Source organism: Podarcis cretensis (assembly GCF_951804945.1).
Source record: "Podarcis cretensis genome assembly, chromosome: Z".
NCBI classification, from domain to species: domain Eukaryota; kingdom Metazoa; phylum Chordata; class Lepidosauria; order Squamata; family Lacertidae; genus Podarcis; species Podarcis cretensis.
Genome location: NC_137184.1, coordinates 4329559 through 4351121, shown reverse-complemented (window position 1 = coordinate 4351121; position 21563 = coordinate 4329559). Strand labels below are relative to the sequence as shown.

The 21563-nt window shown below is 45.6% G+C and overlaps 1 protein-coding gene and 1 long non-coding RNA gene across 2 annotated transcripts in view; one reads left to right on the top strand and one right to left on the bottom strand.

Moving 5' to 3' along the window:
- The window catches only part of LOC307207990, a 216713-nt gene that overhangs the window by 187812 nt on the left and 7338 nt on the right, over positions 1-21563 (top strand). The window lies entirely within an intron of this gene.
- Positions 1001-21563, bottom strand: part of MEGF9 (multiple EGF like domains 9) — a 96036-nt gene continuing 75473 nt past the window's right edge. The window contains exons 3-6 of the mRNA XM_079962078.1: positions 17381-17520; positions 13212-13355; positions 10854-11126; positions 1001-8073 (exon numbers count right to left, since the gene is read on the bottom strand). Coding sequence (XP_079818204.1) covers positions 7622-8073; positions 10854-11126; positions 13212-13355; positions 17381-17520 — 1009 coding nt within the window. The 3' untranslated portion in view covers positions 1001-7621. The remainder of the gene's footprint in view (positions 8074-10853; positions 11127-13211; positions 13356-17380; positions 17521-21563) is intronic.

Below are 21563 nucleotides of genomic sequence, written 5' to 3'. Positions count from 1 at the left end.
TAGTGTTTCTCTCTTGCATGTGCATATATACACACACCTTCCATCAGCTTCAGGGGTGTCACTTCCTCCCATTCCAACAGCTCTAGAGCAGGGATGTGAGTACCAGGGCTGTCTTTAGCAGATGCAGCTTCGGGGTGCAAATATCTGCTCAGCGCCCCCAAATTACCACAGAGAGTGGGGGGAGGTGAATCTGTGCACTGCCAGCCATGGGGGGGGGGGTTACAACTCTCCCCCATGCCACTGCAGGAGAGCAATCCCCGCAGAGGCTTGGGAAGGAAGCTGCAAGCCTGACAGCCATATAGTTGGCAGGGCACAGCTTCCATCCTAAGCCTCTGCGAAGATCGCTCTCTTCCTGCGGAGGCTTGGGAAGCAAGCTGCACGCGCGCCAGCCATATGGTTGACGGGGCACAGCTGATGGGCGTGCAGGGAAAGGGGAGGCCGCTGGCAAAGCTGCGCAGCTCCCCCACTCGCTGGGGCGCCCCTGAGAGGCCAGTGCCCTGGCACAACACACCACTAAGCCCTATGGGAAAGGCGGCTCTGGTGAGTACCCTTTCCAGTTCCAGGGTAGAAATCCCTTCTGGGCAACCTTCTGGGAGCCACATGTCAGCAGTGGGCATGGACAGAGACCAAGTGGACAGAGCAATGAGTTTAAGTGTGGCCAGTTTCTACACACACACACACACACACACCCTTCTCCCTCCACCAAGGCAAGCAAGAGGCATCATCAGAGATTAAGGATACAATCCAACCAGGCAAAAATACTCAAGGAGGGTCTGAAGCAGGGCTGATGAAAGGTGTGGCCGGGGAAGAATTGTAGTCTAGGGAGAGCCCCAGTGGTCAGCTAGAGGTCTGGAGGGACGCATTATCCCCCTGAGCCTGAGATTTACCACCCCTGATTTAAAATGTCTGCAGAAGCTGCATATGACCCATTCACAGGTTTTATTTTAAAAAAAACAAAACAAAGGCAAAACTGGAAATAGATGCAAAAGCCAAACTGGAATAGATACAAATTATATACATTTTATTTTAATTCATTTTAAATAACACTTTTCAGTATAAATTCCAACATATATTCTGATCATACATTTGATCCCTCCCATCGCACGCACCCCCACCCCCCAGCCATTTGGCAAATAAAGCTCAACATATGCTCAGAAATCAGGGGCATAAATTATGGCTGGTGGATTGTCCTTGGGGACAGTGAGTTCAACTTATATTCAATTCAGTAGCCCAAACCTTGTTATATAATTTGGAGATTATAAGCAGTTGAGTTTTCAGACGTTTTGAATTCTTTTAAAGTTTAGGTTGCTGCAGTACAGATATTTTATTTCAGGATTTCTTAGGTTCTCTGTGTTAAATTATTGCTGTGGCTTATTATATCTCTTTTGTCTGGCGTACATTTAAAGCATATGGCTTCCCAAAAAGAATCTTGGGAACCAAGAACTTCACTAAGCTACAATTCCCAGCACCCTCAACAAACTACAGCTCCCAGGATTCTTTGGGGGAAAGCCATATGCTCTGAATGCACTTTAAATGTATGGTATGGATGTGACCAATGAGTTGGAATAAAATTTCAGGGCAAAAAGGTCTTGGCCAACCATGCTTCTGAGATCATCATACCTGTTTCATAAATTTAGCATATTTTTTGGCCTGATCTAATGCAGTGCCTATTTCACTACACAATTCATGCTGCCTCTCTACAGTTAAATTTCATGCAGTTATTTCTAGCTATGGTAGTTCATTAGATTCTAATTTTTAAAAAACCGAACAAACACTGGCCTGCTGTTTTTATTTGGACACAAGTGCATCCAAGTGTGATTATGGAGCAGCATATGGAGAAGAGGCAAAACTTGTCACTGGGCAGGTCATTGAGATTACATTTGCCTTCACCCAAACCAGCTATGGCATAGACTGACATGGCTCAAAGTCATTAGTTTAAGATCATAGCCAGAGCAAGATGAAAGGACCGTAAGCCTTTGGCCACCATGGGTAACTTCCAGTTCCTTCAGTCTTCTCCATTCACACCAGGCAACTGTATCACTTCCTTGAATTTGAGTAGCATCACATAGGGGTACATACATACTATACTACAATCCCCCCACAAAAAATGGTTTAACTCCTAATGGATTCCCCTAAGGAACTCTGGCAGCCTGGGGAGAGTGCACTGAATTCTCATTTAGAAATGCCAAAATGTATCCAAAGTACAGCAATAGGCTTTCTATGGATGGGGAACCTCCCAGAAGTAGTTTACTCCACCACTCATGAGCCCAAGCCAACATGGCGAATAGTGAAGGACAATGGGAGCTGTAATCCAACTGCATCTGGAGGGCTACAGGTTCCCCATCCCCGATATATACTCTCAAACTGTTGCTTCTAAAATCTTACACAATGCTGAAACACCACCCACTGTTCGGTGGTTCCATTATTACACGTCACAGGTTTGATAGGTCGGCATACTCTTGCCATGGTAGACATTTGTGTGTGGAACTCACTTAAGATGAGCTGGGTTTCACATCCATGAAATGCGCCCAAATGCTCAAAACATGCACTCATCTGCCATATGTTTTAAGAGCTGAAGTCAGGGATTCTTTGGAAGATTCCTCCCCAATGCTGGTCCGTTAAGGCAGGGATGTGGAAACCTGTGGCCCTCTGGATGTGGTTGGACTCCAACTCCCACCAGCCCTAGCCAGTATCACCAATGGACAGGTATGATGGGAGTTGTAGTCCAGCAACCGCTGGAGGGCACCAGGTTCCGTGTCCCTAGTTTCCACCAATTGGCAACTGGTGTTCAGATTCTTGGACCGAAGTCCTTCCTAGCGCTACCCAGCGATGCCAAAGATTGAATCTGGGGCCTTTTGCCTGCTAGAAGTTGAAGGTCTCCTTATATGTAGGCTGCAGTAGAAGATGTTTGACATTCTGGACTTTCAAAGGTTTTTTCTATGCAAGAAATGGGGGAGCCTGAGATTCTCCAGATGTTGCTGGATTCCAACTCCCACCTGCCCCAGCCAGTATGACCAAAGTTAGAACTGTGAGTTTATAAAATTGTAGAGCAGGAAGGGGCAAGGGTCTAGTCCAGCTCCCTGCAGTACAGAAATCTTTTGTCCCAAATAGGGCTCAAACCCATGACCCTGAGATGATGAGTCTCATGCTCTACTGACTGAGCTATCAATCATGAATTGTAATTCAGCAGCATCTGGAGTGCCACAGGTTCTACATCCCTGCCTAAAGAGGACAGAATCCATAGTAGCACCATATCCTTGTTAGGACTAGCTAAGAAACAAGAACACCCCCCCCCCTTATGATGCAGGCCAGCTAGTGCCCTCTAGATGTCTTTGGACTCCAGTTCCCACTGCCTGTGAGCATTGGCAATGCTGGCTGGGACTAATGGGAGTTGTACTATGAAACGCCTGGAAGCACCAGGTTGGGGGAGGCTAATGAGAGTTTACAGTGCATATGAAGTGACGTTTCCCACAGACATATGCAGAAAATAATTTTTTTATTACACTGTTTAATGTAAGAGGGCCACAAGTGTAAACTGGAAGGGTGGTACCTTATTATTTTTCCTCCAGAATCCTTTGCAGTGAAACCAGGACAGCTAAACCCAATATGGTCAGTTCCTTGTTGGGATCCACGCTAGCTCTGGGAGACTGGGAAGGGTTGAAAGGAGCAGATAAGACTTTGCAAAGCCACCAAGGAAAGGAAAGGAAAGGCAGCTTTAAAAACAAAACAAATATGGAAGGTTGATATAGGGTGGAACATTTGAGAGATAACAGTTGGTTTCAAGTAGAGAAGGTGATAAAAATTGACACATACTTTTTCCAGTGGAACACTTAAATACATAGTGTTCTCTCCTGCAAACTCCCACACTGTTCTTTTGAGGACTGATTCAGCTTTGCTTCCTGCATGAACCCACCCACCAACCCCACTCGCAGGAAGCAAGCATGCACATTCTGTCAATGGCCGCCTCAATATTGTTATTGCAGGAAGGATTGAAGTGCCTGCTGGGAAATTTAGATTTTTGGAGTTAAAGTGGATTGAAGCACTCTGTCCTCAACTGCACAGGCTGCCTTAGGAGGGACTGTCCACGTGGCACATACAATTCTCCCCAGTCCTCAGTATCCGGCACCTGACAGGGGCACGCTTCAGTAATCTTTTGTAATATGGCACCGTGTGACACCAAAGTTTGGCACCCCCAAATGGATCTTCTTAATCATAGATCTTCTCAATTTTACACCGTCTCGGCTTGGCACCCTGTGCAGGGGAAGTGCCCACACCACCTTAAATCCAGCACTGTACCTGAGGTGGCTGGCTCCCTCTGCCTAATAGCAGAGCTGACCCAGCTGACCCAAGACATTGTGCTGCCTGAGGCAAATGGTAAGAAAGCACCTCCCTCCCTGTTCCACCTAGAGAAGCCAACTGTACTGGAGCTGAATCTGATTTTATATTTATTTATTAATATTATTATTATTATGAATTAAATTTGTATATCGCCCTATACCCACAGGTCTCAACACTGATTTCAACACCGATGACAGGGCAGTATCTGCCATCGCACCTGAGAGCAGCAGCCTGGCTTCTGCCCTTTAGCACTTCACTGCTGCTTCCCACCTTGCACGTGCTGCCTCACTGTGCCTACTAGAACACCCAGCCTTGATTATCCATGTTCCCACTTGGTGCTGAGAATTTCAATGTGGCAAAAAGTTGACATCAATTTAGAAGGATCATTGGATAGAGGAGAGAGCTATATGTCATGTTATGTACTGAGTTGAATAGGATCCAAAAGGCAGCAGTCTGATTGGTCCTAGAACAATAAGATTCAGAATGCAGCAGTTTGAGGTGGCAGTGTTGCGGTGCTGTGTGTGGCAGTCAGCTCAGCAGGATCCCATCCACATTGGCAGTGAAATATACTCAGAGTCAAGAGTGGATTTCATGCTCTTTATTCAGCTCATAGTGGTGAGGAGAAAAATGGAAGTTCCCCCAAAATGTCTGCTTTATATACATTATTTACACAATGGGCCCACATGATTGGCTAATTCCGGGAATCACCTGTAGACCAATCAGGTTGCAGATTCACTTCCACCTGGAGCTGGATTGGGTGGCTCCCGTGGACCCATCAGACTGCTGCATTCTGAACCCTATTGTTCTAGGACCAATCAGACTGTTGCATTCTGAATCCGATTGTTCTAGGACCAATCAGACTGCTGCATTCTGAATCCTATTATTCTAGGACCAATCAGACTGCTGCATTTTGGATCCTATTCAACTCAGTACATAACATGTCATTTCCCCACCACTGGAGAGTGTGAAGCACTCTGAGAGCCTGATCCTGCTCTTGTACAAAACCAGGAGCCCCAGACAGGTTGTCATTGACAGCCCAGTGAGATTCCAGAGAGTGTCTGCAATGCAGAATCTGTAAAGCCCACACAGAACCGAAACTGACCCTCCACACTTCAACAGATGTAACCCATTTTTGAATGTATGTCCCCCTATCCTCCATCAATACAAGTGGGTATGTCACAGTTGTGTGGGCAAAAGAAGGACAACATACCTTAGCATGCCTTTTGGGGAACGTATTTCAAAAGTTCAATCCTTCCCCCACGCACACAAATTTGTACTAAAACAGTTTTTGCTAATGTCAGCAAAAAGATGAACAATATAAACATACTTGTAAAAATGGTGCTGACCGGAAAGCTATACCAAAGCAAAGAGGTGTAATTTTAAACAGTTTGATTGCTTCTTGTGCTGTGGATGCAGACGTAGAGAACTCTGAATGAAAGAGGGTTCCAGGGACTGGCAGAAGATCAAGGAGTGGGGAGGTATGCGGGCAGAAGAGACAGAGAGGGAGCACAATCAAATGAGGGGGGCATTAATTGGGGGGTGGGGTTCTGTGCCACCTGTGAGACAACAGCTAGCAAAGGAGGAAGAAGAGGGTTGGGAACAGGAGACCAGGGAGCCAGAGCAAGTGGGGAAGCAACAGGACCTGGGGCCTGGTGAGCCTTCAGATTTTCTGGAGGGGGTCATATCACATCAGCCAAGGGAGTGGATGGGGAAACAAATACTATTTCCCCCTTTTGTATGCTGGGCTGCTCTCTACACATACCTATTCCTCTTTGTCCAGACAAGCCAAAAGGCTTTATCATTCTTCAAAATACACATTCCAGCCAACCAAAAACACTCAAGCAGGGTATGAGGTAAGGCCATGGCCTGGGGACAGAGGCAGCCTGTTCTGTTATACTGCCTGAGACAAAATGGGAAGGAACAGGCCCCTTCCCCCACCAAAGCCTTGCTTACTGGGGTTGTGCAGATCCCCCACAGGATTCTACCACCCAAGGCAGCTGCCTCAGTCTGACTCATGGGCAGGGCGGCCCTGCCTGAGGAGAGCCTTGAAGGTCAGACAAAGAGGCCTGGAGGGTCACATTTGGCCCCCAAGCCAGAGGTTCCTCCTCACCCCTGCTGTAGACGTTCAAACAAAAAAACAAAAAAGAGAGGGAGGAACGAACAATTTAAGATCAGAAAGTTAGTCATATTATCAGAAGAGGAAAAAGTTAGCAACAAACCTTTGCCGGAGGCCCAGCTCCAACAATATTGCCATTGAAATTTACAGCACTTTAATACAATACTTGCTTATTTGTTGTTGCTTTGAGTTCTGTGTTTGTTTGTTTTTGTTTTTACAATGCTGTGAGTGGCTGTACAGATAAAATCTACGTGATAAAATATGTCATTTTTGTACAAATAGTTTACAAATACATTGCAGAGGAAGCTTTGTTACATTCTGTATACAGGCCGTTTCCACACCAGATTGGAGACTCGGGGAACAATGCCCGTGCAGCGTCCTCACTAGCATCCCTTGGGAGAATCAGAGTTCAACAAAGCTAAGAAAATAAACAGATTCTTGCATTTTAAATAGCATCATCATCACGTTCAAAGGAAGGTTGCAGAAAAAGTACAACACTCTCACCCATTTCTTTTCCGTACTCCTAAGGTCAAAGCATAAATGCCAACTTTCAGAGCTCTTGGTTTCTATCAGAGCATCTTTTCACCAGTGACTTTTCTTTTTTTAAAAGAAGAAGAAGAAGAAGAAGCAAAACTCTTTTAAGAGCACAAAACAAAGTTCTGGGAATCCACCTCCAGCCCCCCGGCGCTCCAAACCATAAAAGCCATTTCCCATAATTTATACGACAATGGCTACATTTCAAAACAAGAGTTTTAAAATCAGGCGTCCAGTGTTTCAACATAGCTTTTGATTGGCGATGAGATGATGTCTTGGTATATGCCTTCATCATTTCATACAAAAATATATTTCAAAGCAACTCCATTTTTTAAAATACAAGTTTATATCCATAGTGGCAAGGATGGATTTTGATGGGAAACAATGAATTGAATACAATCTGTAAATTTACCTGAAACTCCTTTATTATCTCCAGTGTCCAACACTGTGTGTGTGTGTGTGTGTGTGTGTGTGCACGCGGACCCCAAAGCCTGGCCACGGCCAATGCTGGGAAAGTTATCTAGTCCTCTTGCCCGGAACGCTGGTGTCATTGACTGGTGTCCCTCTCAACAGGCACTGCACTGGTTTGCTCCACTTACAAGATTTCGAAGTAAACTCTCAACCCTGGTTTCATTAAGCCTTGTAGTTATGCATGGGAGTAGCCAACGCCAGCTGGCCATTGGGTGCCACCTCGTTACCATCGTCCTCCAACAGGCCTGAGACATCAGCATTGGGAATGCTATCATGGTAGCTGCTGAAACTGATGTTGTCCTCCTTGAGCTCAATGGTCCAAAAGGGGGCATTCAGCTTCCTGTTCTGATATTCGCGGTACGTGTAGACAGCACCCACAAATCCCATCAGCAGAACCACGAGGATAATAATGACAGTAAGGATGATGATATTGAACTGGGTCCATGATACATCAGCTAAAGTAGAAGTACTATTGTCAGAGGAACTGATGGGGGAAACTGTCTGTACCATCGGAGGCTGGGGTAACGTGCTGTTGGTGGCTGAGTATGATGTTGATACACTGATGTTTATAGTTGGAGGAGTCAACCCTCTGCCTTCGGGACCAGGAACATATTCTAGAGAATTTTTTAAAAAAGGCAAATATGGCAAAGTGAGTGTATTCTTATTCTTATTATTAAGCATCAAACACATGCATTAACCCACATCACAGGAGGTCAACAGCATTTCCCGGGCCATTTTCCAGTAATTAATAAATACTTACCAATTCAGAAAGGACAAAACAAATACAGGATGGTTTCCCATCTTTTAATTTAATAAAACTTATCAAACCTTATCAAAACTTATTTCACTATCACAAATTCTAGTAAAATATATCCCTCCCACACCTGCCACCCAATTTATAACCTTTCAATTTAGAGCTACTTTGGGAAGAATATTGGTTTTGAAAAGCAGCATACAAGTTGACATTTAATAATAATCCTTTTTAAAAGTGTGTGTTTCTGAGATTTGTCATAATTTTTTGGTACATCACTTTCATGTTTTGCTAATGAAATAGATTCTGAAATGAAATAAACCTCAAGAGATCAAGTGACAATGGAAACCTACAAACTTCAAAATAGCATTCTAATCTACATAAGGCATGGATTTCCAAGGGTACCCACACCAGCTTTAAATTTTAGCTCTTAAATTCAGTTCACATTTCTGATGTGTTTGATTGTTTGTCTGTAAGAATATCATCACTGTATTTTTTTCTGGGGGGAAAGGTAGGTGAACTCACCACAATTTATTGTGGGCCCAGTCACAGTGCTGCCACCCTATGCTCCAACACTGGACAGTGGCTAAATGTAAGAACGTAGAATCATAGAGTTGGAAGGGACCCCCCTGGGTCATCTAGTCCAACCCCTGCTATGCAGGAATCTCGGCTAAAGCATCCATGGCAGATGGCCATCCAACCTCTTCTTAGAAACCTCCAAGGAAGGAGAGTCCACCACTTTCTGAAGGAAACCATTCCACTGTTGGACTGCTCCTACCATCAAAAAGTTCTTCCTGATGTTTAGTCTCCTTTCTTGAAAGTTGAAAGAATTGGTTTGGGACCTGCCATTCTGAGCTGCAGAAAACAAGCGTGCTCTACCTACCATGTGATAGGCCTTCAAGTATTTAAAGATGGTATCATATCTCCTCTTTACCAGGCTAAACATACCCAATTCCATCAACTGTTCCTCATAAGGCTTGGTTTCCAGACCCTTGATCATCTTGGTTGCCCTCCTCTGCACACGTTCCAGTTTGTCAATATCTTTCTTAAATTGTGGTGCCCAGAACGGGACACAGTATTCTAGGTGTGGTCTGATCAAGGCAGAATAGAGTGGGACTATTATTTCCCTTCTGGACACTATACTTCTGTTGATGCAGCCTAGAATAGCATTAGCTCTTTTTTGCTGGGGCATCACACTGTTGACGTACGTTAAGCTTGTGTTCCACAAAGACCCCTAGATACTTTTCACATGTACTGCTAGTAAGCCAGGTGTCCCCCCCATCCTATATTGGTGCATCTGGTTCTTCCTGCCTAAGTGCAGAACCTTACATTTGTCCCTATTGAAATTCATTTTGTTAGCTTGTGCCCAGTTCTCCAATCTGTTACGGTCATTTTGAATTCTGATTCTGTCTTCTGTGGCATTAGCTACCCTTCCCAGTTTGGTGTTATCTGCAAATTTGAGGAGCAGCCCCTCAATTTCTTCATCCAAATCATTTATGAAGACGTTAAACAACAATGGGCCCAGGACAGAACCCTGCGGAACCTCTTCTGTTACGTTTTTCCAGGATGACAAGGAACCATTAATAAGTACTCTGGGTTCAGTCAACCAGCTACAAATACACCTAAAAGTTACCTCGTCCAACCCACATTTTACCAGCTCCCTCATGAGAATATCATGGGGAACTTTGTCTAAAGCCTTACTGAAGTCAAAATATACTATGTCCGCAGCATTCCTCTGATCCATCAAGCTTGTAATTCCAGCAAAAAAAGAAAAAAAGAAAAAGATAGGAGGTTCGTCTGACATGACTTGTTTTTGAGAAACCCATGCTGGGTCTTCATAATCACAGCATCCTTTTCTAAGTGCTCACAGACCGACTACTGAATTATCTGTTCCAGGACCTTCCCTGGTATTGAAGCCAAGCTCACTGGTTGGTAGTTACCTGATTCTTCCTTTTCCCCCTTTCTGAAGATGGGGACAACATTTGCCTGGCTCCAGTCTGTAGGGAACTCACCTGTTCTCCAAGATTCCTCAAAGATCATAGACCAGGCATAGGCAAACTCAGCACTCCAGATGTTTTTGACCACTTGTTAGCTAGGAATGGTGGGAGTTGTATTGGGTATATATCCATTCCAGCATTCCCAGGCTATCTATCTATCTATCTATCTATCTATCTATCTAATATTTTTAAAAGGTAAGGGAACTCAGTTCTCCTGAGATCCTGCTCAACCCCCCCCCAAAAAAATCACCATGAATATTTGTCAGCATTTTAATGTGAATCTCTCCTAAGAAACTCATATTTTATATATTTTTGAATGCTATGTGCATTTTTTTCAAGCCATATTCCCTAACATAATGCATTTCTGTATATTACTTTCACTCCTACATACGTAGGTGCATTCCACCCTAAAATGTGCATCTTTACACATACTGTTTGGAGAACTGAAATACAACATTCAGATAAGTGCGAATTTTGAAAGATAGTTGCTTTTGTTCATGTATTGGTTCAAGAAGTGCAAATTAAGGAGTTTCTAATTACTGCACACACAAAGCTGACTTCTTCCTCCACTGCTAGTTGCAGCCAAAAGCCCTGAGAATAGGAGAGGGTCTTTAAGCTAACGTCAAGTGGAAAAAACAAGTTTTACCTTTCCTGGTGCAATTCGCACCTTCCGAACGTTTGGCGTAACCCTCCTGGCACTTTTCACAGTGAAATCCTGCTGTGTGGTAAAGGCAGCCAAGGCATTCCCCTGTGTCCAGCCTGCAGACTCTGGGTGACCGCGCTGGGTCGACATTCCCATTGCACTGGCATTTGATACAGAGGCTGTCAGAGCTGTAGTAGCCAATGTCACACTGGTTGCAGTGAGCACCGCTGTAGCCAGGGCGGCACTGGTCACAGGTTGGCGTGCGGTGACCGGGCTCTACAGGAGAAAGAACACTAGTTACTTCCACTGATGAAACTTGCCACATGGCCACCCTAAGAACACAAGCCTAGTCCTGTTTTGTCTTCTTATCCATTCAACCCACCAATTCAGTTTTTGTTGTTGTGGTGGTGGTGGTGGTTGAGGATTATTTTTACCTTGGTTTTGAGGAGGGGTCCACTTTTATTTCAGTGGGCCTCCTAACATAACTGTATCTGCAAGAACTCGGCCATTTAGTGTGGGAATGTCAACACTTTGGAACTAATCCAATATCCTGTTTTCAGTGACCAAACATACACGAGAAGCCAACAACCAGACCTTGAGTGCAACTCTTGTGATTCCCAGCAAGTGGTAGTGTGAAAGCTTTGGAACTGGGGGACTCTGAAGCTTGGCTCCAGATCTTTACTCCCTGAGCAGCTGAGCCAGCTACTGTACTCAGAGGAGAGAGCCACAGGTGCCCATCAAGGCAACTGTTCAGGAAACAGTGCAACCAAAAGTGGGAACTGCAGACATAGTAAGCCAGCCTCAACCTTTCTTACTCAGATGTCTGCCACAGCACCTCCAAAGCTTGCTTCTCTTCTTCAGCATGAGGAATTGATCCCTTTGGTAAGCACCAAGTTACAACCACACTGTAGCTGTCACCTGCTTCCATTTCCTGTTTTCTCACCCTGCTCTTGATGGATTGTTAAAGCCAGCTTTCAATCCACAGCTGATCTTCTTCGCATTATGCAGAAGTTAGAAGAAGTCAAATGGCCAGGGACTGGACTAGGACCAGGGACTTCAAATCCCCACTTGGCCCTGTGTGCTGACCTTGGACCAGTTACTGTCCCTCGGACTAACATACCTCACAGGGCTGTTGTGAGGGCAAAATGAGGGCACAATGGAAAGAGAAGCATGCATGTCACCTTGAGATCCTTGGTGGAAAGGTGTTTTGTAAATGTGGGAATGATACGTCTACCTCTAGCATGCCCCATGTCATCATTGCATTTTGCAGCTCTGCAATCCCATAACTGTTTTAACTGCCCATGTCACATCGACACCTAGCAAGGTGAGATGCATTTACATTGCTATGGCATGTTAGTGAACCCTAGCAGAATTCTCCTGGTTTCACCATTGCCTCTGAACAATAGCTAGTTCTGAAGGGGGCTGGAAAAACCAGCTTTCGAAAGTGCCTTGACAAAATGCATGCAGTGCTGACACTTTCTCCCTGAGTAGTTCCAGGGAGGCCTCCGGCCTCAAGAGCACTCCACCCGTGAATTACCATATTTTTCGCTCTATAAGACGCACCAGACCACAAGACGCACCTAGTTTTTGGAGGAGGAATACAAGAAAAAAAATATTCTGAATCTCAGAAGCCAGAACAGCAAGAGGGATCGCTGCGCAGCGAAAGCAGCAATCCCTCTTGCTGTTCTGGCTTCTGGGATAGCTGCGCAGCCTGCATTCGCTCCATAAGACGCACACACATTTCCCCTTACTTTTTAGGAGGGGAAAAGTGAGTCTTATAGAGCAAAAAATACGGTACCAATTCCATGCTGCCAGTGGCTATTAGCCACAATGGCTATGTTCTGCCTCCACTGCTGGCAGTAGAATGAAGTGGCGTAGCAGGGGGACACAAGGGCAGTTTCCCCGGGTGCAAAGTTGTTTCGAGGTCCAAAATTTCAACACCTGATGCTGCCTTAATAGAACTGTGCGCTTCCCCATGCGAACTAGGAAGTGACCTCTCCAGAAAATGGAATGACTCTTCCTTTCTTACCTCTGCGGCTGCAGTCTCCTAGGTGAGTCAGGAGCTGCTAGGCAGTTGAATGTGCATGCATACTCCATCTGTTTCCCTCCCTCCCAGCCCCCTTCTGTGTGGCCCCAGGCGCCTGCCACCCATGCTACACCACTGGTAGCATGTATCTGAATATCTGTTGCTGGGAAACACAAGCTGTCGTACTTTCAAGGTTCCCACAGACATCTGGTTCACCACTGTGGAGACAGGATTTTGGACTAGTTGGTCCACTGGCCTGATCCAGCAGGGATCATCTGGTGTCCTTATGTTGATGTACCATAGTGAAATTCCACAATTTTAGAAAACCATCTTACTTATATGACAGCTGCCAGAGGACACTACAGGGGAGCAAGGACAAAGAAGACACTCATGGTGTCGCGAACCACTTCGGTAAAACTGCCCCTTGCATTTCTCGCAGGAAGCGCCTTCTGTGTTCCCTTGACAGTCCAAGCAAGTGCCTAGAAAACAAGATAAATGCAGAAATAAAGACAAAGACAACAGCTGTCCGAAGCAGTGGGCAGGAACTCAAAATGACACAGTACCTTGCTAGGAACCACAAAAATACAAGTAGGACCTGCAACAAAATGTTGCAGCAGGCACACTCTTGTTATGGATACCCTATTCCATTCCACACCCTTGAAAAGACAGAATTCTCAGCTTTCATTGGGCTGGGATTTTGTGCTGCTCCAAACCATAGATTTCCCCTAAACCTACTGCTACTTCCCCCTCTTGTACACAGATGGTGACACTTTGGGTACATAAGAAACAGTGGACCCAATCATGAGGATTTAGCCAGTTGCTCACAAGCACTGTTGCCAAGACCATGTGAGGCTTTTGGTGGAGTTGTGTTGGGGCTTTTAGTGGGGGAAGATTCAAGGTCCAGCAGACAGAAGAGTACAAAAGGTATCTTGAAGAAAGGCAGGTAGCCAGTTCTATGATTCCGCCACCCAGCCCTAGCTTTGGGCTGTGTGGACTACAGAATGTGGATTGCGTCTAGAGCAGGCTTCCTCAACCTCAGCCCTCCAGATGTTTTTGGCCTACAACTCCCATGATCCCTAGCTAGCAGGACCAGTGGTCAGGGATGATGGGAATTGTAGTCTTAAAACATCTGGAGGGCCAAGGAAGCCTGGTCTAGAGCAAGGTGACCAGGATGGCAAGAGGTCTGGAAACCAGGGGTTGTAGCCAATATTAGTCCTACTGAGCATAAATACATTGCAATTCATGGACACCGCTCGTGTAGGTTCATTAATTTCAGTGGCTCTACTTCAAGTAGAACAGGCTTGGATGCAACCCCAAGTTTAATGAGGAACAGTTGAGAGCTGGGTATGCTTAGCCCACTGAAAAGGAAAATAAACAGAGAGACTTGAGAGTGGCCGTCAACTATCTTGACGGCTGAAAGCAATGGAGGCTGGTCCATTAGGACCAATAGGGAACTGTCCCACTAACAGCTCAGGGGCTATCCCTACCTAGGAGCTTCATCTCCTCCTTAGTCTCAGTGTTGCCTCCTGTAGAACTCACCAGGAAAAAGGACAAATGTAGAGCTGGCTCCATTGGTTCTGGCTCTATTTACTGTTGGCAGTACCCAGAGAATTTAAATCACTATTGGAGCAGATGCTGGAGATACCTTGTATTGAACCAGAGTCGCAGCTCAGTGGTGGAACTCATGGCTTGCATGCAAAAGGTACCATGTTCAATCTCCTGCATCTCCAGGTCAGGTAATGAAATGCACATTCCCTTCTGGGCAGCCTTTGGAGTGGAGAGCAGGCCAGTAGTAAGCGGAGAGACGCATGTAAATATTGCCTTTGTACCATAGGCTAGCTTCCACATGCACACTCACACACCCTTCTCCATCCTCCACCCTGATAAGCAAGAGGCGTAGTCAGAATTCAAGGGCACATCAGAGGCAGACCAAAGCCCTCAAGGAGGCAAAGCAGGGCCAGTGAGCAGTGTGACCTGGTAGGAGGAGGTGTGGACTGGGGGAGCCCAAGGGCCAGACAGAGAGGCCTGGAAGACCACATACGGCCCCTGGGCCTGGGGTTCCCCATCCCTGATCAATACTATCTGCACATGGCTCTCCAGGGTCTCAAGACAGTTTTATTTCCTGGCCTTGCTTGGAAATGCCAGAGATTGAACCACGGACCTTCTGCAGGCAATGCAGATGTTCTGCCACTGAGCTACAGCCATTCTCCACTGAAAACGGTGCTTTACTATGGAAGTTATCTTCCATCTACTATTGTATTTCAGACCATAATACCCTTATGGGGTTTCTGTTGTGTAAGGATGTTCCTCCCACTGGGAAACAGCTTTATGACAAGGGGCACCCAAGTTCTGCTTTCCTCCCCAAAAATGCTTGTCAACACAGGGAAGCTTTGCATCGGTGTGGGGTTTCAGACTAGCATGCAGAAAGGCAGACATGTCGGCTTTGAGCCTTTGACAGTCACTTATTTCTAATAACGAAAAGTGCCTCCATGGTGTCTCAACAGCTGCCACAAGAGGGCAGACAACCCACATCTCTAAAGTTCTTGATTTATATTAGCACTGAGCATACATACAAAAGAAATCAGATGGTGCCATAAGGCAGCATAGCTGTCAACTTTCCCCCTTTCTTGCAAAGAATCCTATTCGGAATAAGGGAATTTCCCTTTAAAAAAGGGAAACGTTGACAGCTATGTAAGGCAGTCTATCCCAAAACATAGTGTTGGGTGAAATTGTTTTGATGTTCAGCCATGAGTGTTGCTGGTTTTAAGATTTTATATTTTTTGAAAAGGTATTTTAAAAAATATATTTCCTTTACCTGTTTGCATTGATATAAGCAGGCTTTAGCTAGAACTCAGGCTCACTTTATTGCAGACTAAGAAAACAGACTGTTTAGTACTCAACTATCCTACACAGAAACAGAAATGCATTGAGAGCCTAAGGGTGTAGTCCTGCTCAGGTGCCTAATAAGAGGTTCTTTAATCCCAGAATGGTCAGATCACTACCTAACGTTTGAGGTTTAGTTTTGCTTTTGAGTGAGAAACAGTCTTTGAAACACCATTATTGGCATGCCTAAACTTTCAAGACGTTTAGCTTATTTACTGTCTGTTTCCAATTTATCCTCCCAACAACCCTGTGATGTAGGTGAGACCAAGAGATGGTGACTAGCCCAAGTTCACCACCCAGTGAGTTTCATGGCTTAATGTGCAATTGAACCCTGGCATCCCAACACTCTAACCACAACACCACACTGGTTCTCATAGGCTGGGAGAATATCACCAGAGATCCTTGGAGTGAGCACAGGAACAAAGGAAACTGCTTCATATTGACCATTGGTGTATCTAGGTCAAGCTACCTATACCAGGAGTCCATGGGTGGGTTTCAGGGGGTCCATGAACCAGGCGCAAATTGTATGCAGAATTGTGTGCCCACATGTTTATGTACATTTTTCTGGGAAGGGGATCCATAACTTTCATCAGATTCTCAAGGGGGTCCGTTACCCCCCCTCCCCAAAAAAAGGTTAAGAACCATAGGTCTAAACTGAGTGGCAGCAGCTCTGCAGGGTTTCAGATGGAGGACATTCCCAGTGCTTTTTTCAAGGAGGTAAAGGTAAAGGGACCCCTGACCATTAGCTCCAGTTGTGGCCGACTCTGGGGTTGCGGCACTCATCTCGCTTTATTGGCCGAGGGAGCGGACGTACAGCTTCTGGGTCATGTGGCCAGCATGACTAAGTCGCTTCTGGCGACCAGAGCAGCACACGGAAACGCCGTTTACCTTCCCACCGGAGCGGTACCTATTTATCTACTTGCACTTTGATGTGCTTTCGAACTGCTAGGTGGGCAGGAGCAGGGACCGAGCAACGGGAGCTCACCCCATCGCGGGGATTCGAACCGCTGACCTTCTGATCGGCAAGTCCTAGGCTCTGTGGTTTAACCCACAGCGCCACCCGCATCCCTTTTCAAGGAGGTACACCACCTCTTTTTCCTCTACCACCATCTCACCACCGTCACTTGCCTGCCCACCTGCTTGCTCCCTCACCCCTACACCTTTGCCACTTTCTTCCCTGTCACTGCTTCCCCAGGCTGCAGGCACAATCTCCCAGAGGTGCTTTGACACGACCTGGAAGGTGCTTTGCCAATCGTAAAAAGGTCATGCCAAAACATCTCTGAAAGGCCACGCTTGCAGCCTCAGGAAGTGGAGGAGGAAGAGAGCAAGAGGGAGGGCAAGCATCGATGGGGATGGTGGGGGCATGGTTCATACTGGCACATATATTTCTGCACCTATAATCTGCAGGCAAAGCAGCTGCTCTATCCCTTAGCTACAGCCCTTCCATGCTGAAAATGTGGGTATTACAAGTAGACAAGAGTGCTCCTCTCTTCCTCTCTGAAATACTGGAGGATACACAACTGGATTGTGATGCTGTCTTGTTATTCTTGATCAGCCTCAACAAAACCCCACCAACCTTAACCAGGGCCACCAAAAGCCCGAGTCCCCCCTTGCTTTTCACCTGTCAACCGATCGCAACTCGCAGAATGGTTGTTACACCGACAAGGTTCGCACGTGGTCCCGTTGAACAGGGAGTAGCCTTCCTGGCACTGGGTGCATTTGGGGCCATCTGAACCAGCTTTGCAGCGACATCTTCCAGAGCTGTTTAAAAACAAGCAAGAACAGAGGCGATGTGAGTCGGGGAAGGAGGAATGATGGGAACCTCTTCGGCACAATACTATTTCAGTGAGTGAAGGTAGCATGGGAGGAGAGCCAATTCACCATAGAGATAGCAAAGGCTTCTAGATAGTGGGATCTACTTGTCCTTTTTTTTTTTGCTAGAAGCCCTAACTCCAACAACAACAACAACAACAACCAGGTCAGAGAACCATACAGCTGCCAGTCTCCTTGGAGTCAGCTAGTCCATGGGCATGGAACTCTTTTCAGCCCAAGGGCCATAGGAAGAACTGGCACATCCTCCACAGGCAATTTTTGACCGTTGGGCAAGTGCTGTTATGACATCAGGTGACAACTTCAGCTGCCAACTGTTCTTTTGCTAGCAGCATCCTCACCTGCCCAACACCTGACATCACATAAGATGTCAGGTGTGGGGCAGACAAATGTAGTTATGGGAAAAGTTAGGGGCCACCAGGGGGCGCATTGGAAGATGGCCGACAATAACATCTCTCCGACCCACACGAGGTAATTAAGAGGCTGTGATGGGAGTATGCAGCCTCCCTGTCCCCCCCCCCAAGGGAATGGGGGGGGACTGCCTTGCCAGCTGTGTCCATAATTCACCTCCGGATTCGAAAGAAGGGGGTGAGGACACTTGGCACAAAGCCCTCGGGTGACGTCGGCTCTCCCTGACGCTGTCTCTAATCGCGCACTGGTTCACATTAGCACGAAACATATAATTGGAAATATATAATTGGAAAGAAGCTAATGCACATACATCAAGTGAAGATCGGGAGTAAAGACTGCTGATTAATGGGATCTCTGCGTGCGGAGTGGCGGGTTGGACAAATAAATCAAGTGAAGAATCATCATTAAAAGACTGGTATGTTGGAGTGAAACGGAAAGGGGGGGAGAGAAAGAGAAGAATCATTGCTAATTACTAATCACAAGCGGGAGCTAAGAACTGTGTAGAAATGAATTACTGATCAAAAGAGAGGACTGGTGGAAACAATGGGGAATGGAAAGAAAGTCCTATGACGCAGTTAAAAATGGACTTTCGTTAAGAGAGGCTTGCTGGAGGATGAGGGGGAGGAGGACCAGGGTCATGGGAATGTGAATGTATGGTTATCGGAATATGATCTTGACCTGGTAGGTCCCCCTGAGACATAGATTGGCAAGCCTGTAGAAATCAACGGACAGACTGTGGGAATTTTTTTTTTTTTTACGGAGATGTGGAAATGGCGTCTGTCCTTTATGTGATATGACTATTGGAGAGTGCAAAACCCACACAGAATATGTTTGTTTGTAACCCGCTTGTGAAGATTATCAGAGATCACAAAGAAAGGAATATATGATAACAACAAGAAGATGAGGAAAAAAACAAGGAGACTATCTGGACAGAACTGGATAGAACTGTTTAATTAAAGCAGCAGCAGCAAGAGCGAAGTTTGGATCCCTTTCGGAGCTTGAAGTATGGGTACCCCCAACAAATTTTTTAAAAAATTGGGTGTATAATTTGGAACTAATGTGATTTGGAATGTGATTTGATTGGCCTGTTAATAAAAATTATATTAAAAAAAAAGTTATGGGGAAAGTTAGGCTCATGGGTTAGTGCCAAGATCGAATCCAACCCCCTGCTTGCTGCAGGAAAGCCAGTGCTAGAGTTTCTCCAACAAGTGGCTGCCTAACCAGCAACAGCTGGGTAAAGTTGGGTGCAAAACGGCAGGCCAGTAGACAGAGCCAGTCAGCTACTCCATCCCATGTGCCATTGACTGCAATAACTTGCACATAAAAGCACAACTGTGCATCTGCATTGCAACAGAGGAGGGGGTTTTACATGAGGTGCAGAACCCGAACTGAGGTCACAGAACCCCAGCCACACACAAGATCTAGCCCTGGATTTCTCTCAAGCTTCAGCAGCCAGATTTAGAACAGACTGAAGGGAGGCTGTTGTTGTTGCTCTTGTTAAGCAAATCTAAGTTTCCCCCAACAGTTTGTGTGTGTGTGTGTGTGTGTGTGTGTGTGTGTTTGCAAGTATTGGTCTGGTTGGCACAAAGTACTAAGCCAAACTATAGCTTAGAATGAGTGAATGAATGAGCAAACAAGCTAGTGTACAGTGAGAAAATCACAGCAACCCCCCTGCTTTTTCTCTTGCTAATGCTGTTCTAACAGGAATTAAGCCATGGTTTGCCTTAGTACTACAGCCAAATGAGGGCTCACTGTTTGTCTCCCTCTCCAAACAAACCATAGGTTGTTTTCAATTGTATTATTTTTTATTCATAATATTTTTAAAGCACTTTTCATCAAAGGTCTCTGAGCAGCTCCCAACAATAATCTATAGAGAGAGAGAGATTAAAAGCAGATGCGATGTAAAATAAAAACTAAACTAAACTATAAACAGAATGGGCTAGGCTAAAAAAGTATTCCAAAAGCCTGCGAAAACAAGGGAATTTGTCGGCACTTCTGAAGGGAAAGAGCCTCAAAGTTGGGGTGCAGTCACCCAGAAGGTCCTGTCTTCTGCTATACTGCAACAAAAGTGGGGTGGGGGGGAGGGAACCACCCTGGAACATTTGTGGTATAAAGTTACAGAATTTAAGCAAGAATTTAAGCGGCACGTACCGGTACTTATTGGAAATGAAGCAGTATGTCTACACTGAAACATATGAAAGTGTAAAAGGTACTGAAAGTGGGATCCCACACAATTACCCTGATATTATAATAAAGGATGCCTGGAGGGGCCCTTATGGCCCCCTTTTGCATAAAGTTCAGGTTTTGGGTACAACACTATTTGGGTGTAGTTAAGAAATAAGCTACATAAGTGCAGCCCAATCTCACTGAAACTCTTACGCATACCTACTCAGTGAACAGGTTGTTCACCGGGACAATATGGTTTGAGCATATTACATCAATCCTGGACCGACCACATTGGTTGCTAATTAGTTTCTGAGCCCGATTCAAAGTGCTGGTTTGGGCCTATAAAGCCTAGAATGCCTCAGGATTGCAATACCTCAAGGACTGCCTCTCCCCATATGAATCGGCCCAGACCCTGCGAGCATCAGCTTTCCCCACTTGTGGAAAGCTCTCCCAGGAAGGTTTCTCAGGTGTCTTCATTATACACCTTTAGTGCCAGGTGAAAATGTTCCCCTTCCACCAGGCCTTTGGCTGACTGAAGAATCTATGGCCTTTAAAATGTGTTTGTGGGAGGGGGGGTTATTGGTAGTTGCTGTTGCTATTATTATATGTACAGTGGTACCTCGGGTTACATACACTTCAGGTTACATATGCTTCAGGTTACAGACTCCGCTAACCCAGAAATAGTACCTCGGGTTAAGAACTTTGCTTCAGGATGAGAACAGAAATTGTGCTCCAGAGGCGCAGCGGCAGCAGGAGGCCCCATTAGCTAAAGTGGTGCTTCAGGTTAAGAACAGTTTCAGGTTAGGAACGGACCTCCGGAACGAATTAAGTACTTAACCCGAGGTACCACTGTATTTTACATTTTATATTTTTATGCTGTAAATCGCCCTGTGATCTTTGAAGGCTGGCATATAAAATTTCTAATAAATAATGATAATACTCAAAAATAAATCCTATTGAGGTCAGTGGGACTGATTTCCAGGTGAGCATAAGATTGCAACTTAAATAGTCATCTATGTATACATTCCCACTGAGTTCCAGAAGTCTGCATATTTAAATCTCTTTTCCCACTCGCAGGCCAGCCCAGGGTCTTTGCACAACCCCCACCCCCGATTTTATGCCTCTTGGCTGATGCAAGGCAGAAAAGGAAGTTATTAAACTTTTTAAAGGGGGATCGAGTGCTGGATTTAATGCCCCTCTGGCAGGATGTTGAACTCGATACAGATGGGCCGGGTGTGTGCAATAATTAAAGCTTTCAAGCAAGGCAAGAGGTTTTGCCTCTGGTCAATAAAGCTTCATGAAAACATCCTCTTTCATAGGTTCTAGAAGGCTTTTCCAAGAAAAGGTAAACAATTTAAATGTGCCCAAACCACACACACACAGACCCTGCTGTTAAG